Source organism: Marasmius oreades, chromosome 6 (genome assembly GCF_018924745.1).
Source record: "Marasmius oreades isolate 03SP1 chromosome 6, whole genome shotgun sequence".
Classification (NCBI taxonomy): domain Eukaryota; kingdom Fungi; phylum Basidiomycota; class Agaricomycetes; order Agaricales; family Marasmiaceae; genus Marasmius; species Marasmius oreades.
Window position 1 is genome coordinate 3,443,051 of NC_057328.1, and position 10,428 is coordinate 3,453,478.

General features: G+C 41.4%; 1 protein-coding gene across 1 annotated transcript; it reads left to right on the plus strand.

Annotated features, from left to right (window-relative positions):
• Positions 1–1,452: 1,452 nt before the first annotated feature.
• E1B28_010579 (uncharacterized protein) lies at positions 1,453–2,959 on the plus strand (the record flags this gene model as incomplete). Its single annotated transcript, XM_043155549.1, has 2 exons — positions 1,453–2,067; positions 2,141–2,959. The coding sequence occupies 2 exons, from the start codon at positions 1,453–1,455 to the stop codon at positions 2,957–2,959; spliced, it is 1,434 nt and encodes a 477-aa protein (XP_043008020.1).
• Positions 2,960–10,428: the final 7,469 nt, after the last annotated feature.

Here is a 10,428-nt window from a genome sequence, read left to right on the forward strand (position 1 = left end):
CTTGTTTTTGGGCTAGCAGATGTCTGTCGTTCTCTATCTGATCCATGTCTTCTAAGTAGGTGTCGAAATCAGATCCTCCAGATTCTTCCCTCTTCCTCTTCAAACTGTTATGTTTGTTCCACCTTTGTCTGACTGCCTGCCTGTCTTCTATTGAATTGTCTTTTGATGTGGAACCATCTGTGACTCATCCAAGGAGTGAGATTCGGATCATCAAGATCAACCTCGTTTGCAATGCAGTTTATTGGCAAAGCTTTTGCCAGTATTATGGATTCTTGAATCACCGCTACTTCCTGAGCAGGTGAGAATATTTCCATAGATCTGCTTCCTTGTGTTATGGTCATAGATGTCACGAAATTCCCATGAACTCTTCTGTTGTAGTACTCTTTGAGAATTTCATCTTCATCAATTACATTCTCTCTGAATCTTTGAACTTTCTCGACCATCGGTTCAACGAACATCCCATTCTTGATAAAGAGAGGGGTCCAAGATGGAGTAAGTTCTGTTCAAGAAGGTGTAAACCCAATACCTGCCATTACTCAGATTACCTCCCATGCGGCTAGACTTCAGGAGAAAGAATACCCGCTTGAGGATAAGCTTATCGCTTTCCAAATAGTCAGCAGGTTACCTCCTTCTTTCAGGAATGTCATTTCAATCATCAACAATCTTACCAAGAGTGAATTTACCACTCAAAAGATTATTGAAGTGGTATCCACGGAATGGATGCAGAAACAATCGATGTCGATGGTTCAGTCAAATACTGTGAGAGTCACTGGACTGAAACATTTCAATCCAAACTTTCGACCACAATGGAATAATGGTCAGAAGAATCAGAACTTCAATCCGATTCAGCAGTATAATCCTGGTGCTCACCAGAGTAACCAGAAAAAGAACTGGAAAGGAAAAGGAAAAGGAAAAGGGAAGCAGCCACAACAGAACTTGAATGGACAGAGTTCTAAACAACAATTTAACAATAACAAGAAGCAGAAAGGGGGAGGAAAGAAAAATGAAAACTCTTCCACAAATACTTCTGCTCCTGTTAAAATCAATTGTTCACAACTAGCTGATGAATTCCGATTTGTCGAAATAAACATGAATCAAATTGGCTACAATTGGGAAGGTGAAGAAAGAAAACTATCGTCTACTTCAAATATTCCTGATACTGCTACCCGAGACCTACAAATGATAGGAACTGTAACTTGTCACAATCATGGATGACCACTTCCTAATCATAAACCAGTTTCCGACCCAGATTTCGAAAGCTTATGGGAAACATTTGGTGGAAACCCCGAATTCTTCCAACCACCACTTGCTAGAACTACCATTAGCTCTACTGCATCTGACATAAATCCACAATCTGAATACCAGGTTGAATTGGATACCAGATTGCAACATACTGTTCCACCATCTCCAGTCTATATTCCAGCACCTCTGCGATATGTACAGCTTGAAGCTATGCAGCAGAACTCCTTTGGAGAACCATCAGAATCTGAAATGGTGATGAATAATTTACTCCGAACCATACGGAAAAATAGTAGAAATTCTCTGCTACGAAAAATTTTCTCCACTGATCATCTACAAGATAAAGGACATCTTCTTCAGGAGCTTGAGGACCTTAATGCCTCTGGGATATACAAAATAATCCTAGCTCTACAATCAGAAGACGCAGAAACTTATCTTCGGGAATACAATGTCAACATCTACAGGATAGATAATATGACACCATTGCAATTCATCTTTGAGAACCTGATGGATCAGAACACAGAAATCGAAAACATCAGAGTTGAACCACCTCTAATGGTTCATACCACATCGCATCTTGAACCATCAGGAAGCTCCAACAAACTCAAAAGACGTATCAAGGAAATATCCCTTGAAATCTTATCGATGAATGAAATTGCAAGAATCAACTATCCTGACTATCTACGAATTTACAAAGATGATGATTCTAAAGGGAAAGCATACACTCCAATTCAAGTTCGTCTCCCACAATGCTGGAAAAAGGTTGTGGAAGAAGATTTGGAGCTCAAAGCTCTTGATTGGTACCTCCAGAAGGAATTTGACGACACAGTTGATGATTCCAATATCAAAGATGGATGGCTTGATCAAATCAGATCAATTGAACAATATTTTTCTTTATCAGAAACTCCTTCTGAACCAGAAAACGAGCCATTTACATTCCTCATTGCTCATTGAAGAGGAACAAAGTTCTGATCAACAGGATTCACCACAGGAATCACCTCTAGACTCTGAACCAGTAGAACAGGAGTTGCCAGAACAAAGTATTGGAACACTTAATTACTGGCCTGGTCGTAATGAGCATGATGAACAGGAAATGTTCGAGCAACAAGCCAGAGCGTCTCATTATTGGGCTGATCGTGCTGAAGCAGAGTATGGACTTGAAGGAGACCAATATTATCATCGAGATAGTCCATGTCTCTATTACCCAACTCAACTTCACAATACTCCTGAAACAGGATCTCCTGAACCTCTACCTATTCAATTAAGCTCTCGATTACAAGAAGAACTTTCCAATATTCATATTAATGCAACTATCTGTTTCGATACTCCAAATTCTCCACCTCCTGATTATTGTCATATGGAAGAAACCTCTGACACAGAGGAAGACACCCATATGGAGGAAACATCAGATATAGAGCACGAAGTCATCTATATATCTAATGATGAACAGGAAATTTCTCTACCAGAAAACGAGATAATTGATCCTATGCCAGATCTTACGAACGTCACTCCGAATCAAATCTCTCTTGACAATTTCTCAATTGACAGTCCACCTGGAGAAATAGTCACAAACTTACCAGACCCTCGCATATCCCAAGATGAGTACTTTTCCACTGTCATATCTGAACATGATGTGATAAGAATGAATATATTGTTGTATTTAATATACTCTTCATTCGCGCTTGCAACCTTGTTCGATTTGAAGGCTTCCTTCAAGTGACACATGACATGGAATCAGTTATCTTAATTGATAACGACTGTTTGTGGCCAAACGGACTCATAATCCAGAGAAAGACAGATTGTTTAATGCAATAACTTTTGCTTACAATCTTATTTCTTCTAATGTCTTCCACCTCCAACAACAACTGTGCTACCTACGTTCAAACCCCTGCTGGGTTTAATGTTCCAGTAGTTCCTGGCTCCCAGAAAGCCTTTCCTGTCAAAAAATAACAATGAATCAGACTTCCTTGGTGCAAATCTTAGGGAATTTCCCCTCTTCACCCAAATGGTTAATAATGTCGAAACTCCTAGTACCGCTGGCATTTCCATCATCCCAATCTTCAATGGAAATGCATGCCAATGGGAAGAGTTTGCTGATAAATTCACAAACTATTGTAGAGTTCAGAAATGTGTAACTGCATTAACCACTGCAGCACCCACTATTGCTGCTGCAGCACATGCAGATTATCATACTTCCCTCTCTACATACAATACATGGTCTGAGAAGAATGAACAGGCACTTGGTTACCTGAATCTTCACACTTTTGTTTGTGCCATATGAAATTCTGAGAGCTTTAGAAGTGTGAAGATTCAGGTAACCAAGTGCCTGTTCATTCTTCTCAGACCATGTATTGTATGTAGAGAGGGAAGTATGATAATCTGCATGTGCTGCAGCAGCAATAGTGGGTGCTGCAGTGGTTAATGCAGTTACACATTTCTGAACTCTACAATAGTTTGTGAATTTATCAGCAAACTCTTCCCATTGGCATGCATTTCCATTGAAGATTGGGATGATGGAAATGCCAGCGGTACTAGGAGTTTCGACATTATTAACCATTTGGGTGAAGAGGGGAAATTCCCTAAGATTTGCACCAAGGAAGTCTGATTCATTGTTATTTTTTGACAGGAAAGGCTTTCTGGGAGCCAGGAACTACTGGAACATTAAACCCAGCAGGGGTTTGAACGTAGGTAGCACAGTTGTTGTTGGAGGTGGAAGACATTAGAAGAAATAAGATTGTAAGCAAAAGTTATTGCATTAAACAATCTGTCTTTCTCTGGATTATGAGTCCGTTTGGCCACAAACAGTCGTTATCAATTAAGATAACTGATTCCATGTCATGTGTCACTTCAGTGATCCGGTCTCAACCCCAGACTCACTATGTATAGTAAAAATCTATATGCCCAATAGAAAGCTTTTTGTTTTAAAGTTTGTTGATCGATCAGCGTCAGTTACACAAGCTTTCTCACATGTTACCTGCAGGTGCATGTTTAGGCATTGTCCAACGAGCGATCCCAAAACAACAAACTTATAAACTACTAAGCGTTTAAAGAACTGATAGCATATAGTGGAGTTTTTACTTAATTATATACGAAAGTGACCATGATTATTTTACAAGCTATCTAGTTTGGGGTCCGAACGGTTGTCCCAAATGAATCATCCGTGTAAATGGATGAAACCTTCTCAGTCTGCGTTGCACAAGCGTGCGGGCACGACCAGAGGAGTAAGAAGTGTAAAATATAGATATAGGGCTTGTATGAAGATGAAGGCCCATGATGCAAGTATAGATGGAAAAAGATAAGAGAAAAATCCTTGCCTTATGCCATGTCTGATATCCACTGGTGACTTCTCTATGTCCTGCAAAGGGTCATAGGTCTGTCCACCATAGTGACACTGACTAGGAGTCGTTGTGGCGTTTGGGGTGGATAACCTGTTGAAAGCAGCAGAAAGCTGTTAGCATGGTGCACAGTGGTGCATGACTCACTTTGCTTAAGGGACTTGAGAGAGTTAACTTGTAAGAGTTAAGTGTTAGGATATTTGTATAGAATGACCTATCATTACATGCTGCTACTACCTAGCTTTTATACTACTTTGTAGGTATAATAATAGCTATGTTGTACTTAAGCATATTCATGTAAGTGGGTAAGGAATGAGTAAGACTATTCCCATCGTTAGTAAGACTAGAACTAAAGATAGTATCTAATGAATGTGTCTGAGTAACAAGGTTCTTGTTACTCATCGAGGTCTATAAGCTATTGGTAGATATAAGTAGATGTGAGAGAATGCTCAGTCATCTAAGTTCTATGCTTATGAATGATAGTGTAAGTACAGTGACAAACGTATGTACATGAGTAAGTACTAATGTCTAAGGAGTCTTGTGTCTAAGTCTTATGACTGACACGGTCACATGTTAAACGATAAGTTCAACATAATAAAGCCAGCCAGGCTTAAAATCAATTTATTGCAAAAGGGGAGAATTGAACCACAAACTGCACCATACATTGACAGATCTGACATCTTTGACCACTACACCATCATTCCATTTAAAAATATACATCAGGTTTTGCTTATGTAGGGCTTTGCCCCCCAGACCCCCTCATATACCTTTGAATTCCTAACCTGAACCCTGAACCCCCTAACCAGCCCTAACCAGCCCTAACTGCCCTAACCGCTAACCTAACCTAACCACTAACCCAAACCACTAACCCAAACCACTAACCTAACTGCCAAGTCTGAATTGCTAAAAAAAACCGCTAAGTTTAGTAAGGCATTTTGCACGGCTGATAGGTTTATAGGCCACTTACCTATGCCCCTGCCAAAACCTTATAGTGATTTTCACTATAAGCCCTGCTTAGGCTTATAATCCACGTTCCCCTACTTCATAAGGTGGTCTTATAATCCTCTTACATGGTCTGTTGCTCATCCACCTTCTCTATTTCCTCATCATCATCACTGCCGATAACCTGTTGACCACATTGTTGACCATGTTCCATATCGTCTTCATCACCCTCTTCATCATCCTGCATCAGCAACTTACCCAATTTAGTGGTGAGCTTTCTCAGCTTTTGAGGGCTTTTCGGGGCTTTTCAGCCGGTAATGGGCGAAGTATACCACTCAAGAGTCAACCTAATATCAGAGCTACGGGAGTAGCACCAACACCAAATCAACCCAAAAACTAGTAAACCTCTGTGTAAAGTCTATCAATAACTCTACACACCAGGAAAGATTGCAAGGGTGGACTGCTTGGCAAAGGTTACGCACAAGATCACAGTCTCAATATCGTATGAAGGTCTTATAAAATCAATATGCAACTGCAAGTGTAAAACACCACAGCTACAGGGGTTCTAGGGTTTGTAGGGGCTCTGTTTATTGTCCAGTGGACTAAGTGGGACTATGAATTTCGTCTACAGTAAGACTAATTCGAACAATTGGAGACTATTGCCCTTGACGGACACAAAAACTAAGTCCTCAGCGGACATGAATGCTAAGACCCTCAATGGATCACGAAACAGTAATCAAGACCTCGGCAGCCTACAGACAGATAGTTCTCAAGTTTTGACCTCGACGGTCTCGTATGTTCAAATCAAATCTTATCATTTCACTGTACAAAGACAGGGCAAATCTCTCTATTGGGTGTCAAGAGCAGTTACTCACGGGCAATCCACTCAGGACTTTCCTATGCACGGGTAGTACTTTTTTTTATCTATGGATACATGGGCTGCTTTTATACTACTTCTATGCTAGCTTTGTAATCCTATCTCTACTTGTTTCATCTCTAAAAATAATGCGCCGTAGCTATGAATCCATGTGAATTCTTATCGCTAGGGACCGCTACATGTGCAGAATCTTGTCTACAGAGCTTTTCCGTATTCAAATAATATGTTTTGGACCAATCTGGACCATTCTTCATTCTTGTTTCAGCATGTAGAATGGACCTACATAGGCGTACCATATGGTATTTCCTGCCTATGGACCTTATCCTGCATTTTGATGTTATCAAATCATATGGACTTTGTGTGTCCAAGTGGTTCCAGCATATGGATCCAGAGTTCCGAACTCCCATAGCACATAAACAGCGTGGACTCTGAGATCCGTTGTTCATCCCTGCCTGGTTCCTAGGTACTCTATCTGTGATCTGGGATCTGTATCATGTCTTTTTTGTCTTTTCCTCAGATCGGGACTCGATCTACGGTCATATTAAATTTCTCCTAGTCTGCGTGGTCCTATGTCCAATTTCTTGTCAACTAAATCCCCCGTAGAAGTAGGTACTCCTAGTATGAAGGTCTTTTGACTCCATTAAGTTCTGCTACGAACAGTTCTGTGAAGACTACAAGTCCTCTAATAGTACAATCCCTTGATATGCCAGTGCATAGTAGAATGTAGAGAGTAGAACTCGGTGAATTACTGCTTAAGTCCTCTGCTCATAGTATTCTACAGGTTTCGAATGGTCATACAGTTTTCTGACACGATCTATGGCTCTCTCTAACTGGTCTAGCTGCGCCTATGGCACATTCTACTAGCGGCACTAGCTTTAACTAGCAATTTGGGCTCACTCTAGTTCTTAATACGATAAATATCGCTCCATAGCACTGTTTAAAGTGCAAAAAGAACCTTGTAGCATAGTCAACTAAGTTGCATTACCGGTTTGACTGGCTCGCAAGTTCAGCAGTCCACCAGCTTGTCTGTACATCGCAGCTATACTCCATAAAATAGATTTAAAACAGCTTGTCTAAACTCTAAAATATGTTATTTGCTCACCAAGGACCCCCAGCAGCGGAGGTTATCTCAAAAATGTATGTTGACCAGAAAATCTTGGTGGATGGACCCGAGCAAAATGGAGCTGGTCGGGAATCAGACACGACTGGTGGCTGGCGACTTGTTGGCTTGTACAAGCCCCAAAAAGCCGTAAAAAGTCCTCACCACCAAATTGGTAAGTTCCTGATGTGTTGACCACGTTGTTGACCACGTTCCATATCGTCTTCGGCACCCTCTTCATCTGAGTCACAATCATCGAAATTGTACGTCTTTTTAACAGCACCAGGCATATGTACACCCCTGTAGATGAGCATGGTCAGTAGCGAGTAGAAAACGACAATGTGAGAAATCACCAAGCAAAAGCATAGAGTTCCCACATGATGTTGTGGAAATGCTCGGCATCCTTGCCATCTTTCATATCCGTCAACATGATTACTTTCTTCTCGTATTCTTCCCTAGAGAGTTCCTCGGCAAAGGGAGGTTTGACTTTGGCTGATGTCATTGCATCTTTGAGAGCGTTATGGATCTGCTACATAATCAGCAAACGTACAACCCAGAAACACTACGTTAAGAGTGCAACACACCGCTGCAGCCAATGCTGCTACAATAGGGATGGGAAGTTCCCCACCGAGTGCCTGGAACTGCTTGTCGAACATGTGAAGGACAGAACCGGATCCTCCCTGGGTCAACCATTGGCAGCAATGGACCATCACTGCATCGTGAAGGAACGGCTTGCTCTTGAGTGGACGCCGGCTGTAACACTTCTTCGATACATAAAAGGGTCAGAATCTGAAGTGAACAACAGATGCAAGACTATAAAAGACTCACCTTTTTACCATATACACCGTTCTTTTCCTTCTTGGAGGGGTAAATATATAGGTCATTCTTGGACTCCTTGTCAGCTATTTTGTAGGCATTCAAAACACACAGCCCATAGTACGATTCCACAATGCTGGTCACAATAGTCTTGCTGCTGGATCAGTATTGAAAGAATCGCTATCGCGCTGAAAATCGGATTTAGCCTTAATATGCACATTTTTAATCATTTTATTAACATTTGAGTTATAAATTAAGGGAATGTAGGACTAGGGTGAGCCCGAACTACTAGTCAAAGCACAAGCCTCTATGTGAGACTTTAGCAGTACGAAAAGTACAGAAGTGGAAAGACGAGATACTTCGCGAGGTTTCAAAAACGGTAGAAACTTCAAGAAGCAGCCTCTTAAAAACCTTCATATTTTGAATAGAAGGCCTCGTCTTACTTGCGGAATGCTTGGGGCGAACATAGGGAATTTATTGAACACTTTACTTTGACTTTACAAAGTATTGTTGGACAACTCGGACTTAAAGGAAATAACGAAGGATATATCGGACAAAGGACCTACATGCGGACTTAGGATAGAAATATCCGATACCCATGAAGTCATAGGAAAAGGAAAGGATTACAACGTTCTGAAATAAAGGAAATCTAGACCTCGCGAGGTTGACGTGATGGTTGTTACTGGGGACAGGAACACAGGAAATATGTCATGGACAGCGACTGGTTCTTTTCCTTATTTAGAGGACATCAGGATGATGGTGACATAGGAGATATGTTTCCAAGGATATGTGGGCAACTCGGAGACCTCGGGAAGTCTAGGCTCTGTCAGTGTAACATGGATACAGACAGGGGACTCTTGGCTTATTATTTTATTCATGGTTTCTGGCACAATCTCTGGCAGCCACTTCAACATCGCGACTGTCATCGTTTTCTTCTAGGTCAACATCCATAGCATTGGGCTCAGCGTCATCTATAACCAGTATAGTTAGCTCATAAATGCAGGGGGGACATGGGAATCCACCTGATATAGGTATCTTTTTGTTATTCTTTTCACATTTCTTGGTTGTTTTTTTCCCTAGTAAGTCATCAGTATGACGGGCAGCTGGGAGGACAAAATTACAACTTACCCTCACTTCCTTTGGGCATGATGTTGGGTGAAAGCAAGAGAATCCAACACGACCAGCTCCCTGGTCACCTACAACGCAAAACCATATTGGTCAGTTGTCTGGTTGCTCGTCGTTAAACGTTGTTTTTGCGAGCCTGATGTGAAAACACCTAATGAGAAAAGACTTGAAAATAAGCAAATTGGCAATGGGCAATCCAGGGTCAGTAATGACAAGAGTAGATATCCATGCTACAGCTAGCAATGGAGATCTTCAACATTGGTACTGTAGATAGTAACGTAGAAAAGAATTCTGAAGTCACATTAGCTTGGACAAATGAAGTACTATGGGTCGTTAAGTACTCTAGGTCGTTGCCAGACTTAGTATGGGACAAAAAGAAAGGGTTTTCTCTACATCAATGGTCCTAGGACTACAGTGGCGAGCCCAAATGCCAACAGCTGGCGAATGGAGGGATTGTAGTCGTGGTACAGAGTTGAGTTAAAGCATGTCACACCATAACGCTCGACACGAAACTTTACCGCTTATGCGGACTTTCTCACACCAGACATAGCATCAATTGATAAAATATTTCAAGGTACACAAAATACACGAGCTTCAAGGTTCACTACTGGCTACATGAAGAAGTCCAAAAATACAAGAAGTCCAAGAGATACAAGAAGTCCAAGAGATACAAGAAGTCCAAGAGATACAAGAAGTCCAAAAAGGCCAAGAAATACAAATAAGATGGCTACACAAACCTGAGTCAGTTTGGTCAAAACGTCTGTAGAAACCGAGTAGCCAACTGTCGATTCTTCTCTTGGATCTTCGGAATGGTGTAGGTAAACGACACCACTTTTCTCCATCTGGTCGCATTCATAAGTGACCCCTGGCCAGACAAACACTCTCAGTGTCTATTCAGGAACCACTTTTTGCAATCTTTTGACCAAAAGTCGATGTTGAGTCCGCAGGCCTGAAATGGCGCAGGGCAGGGCCACCAAGACATGTGTGAGACTTCA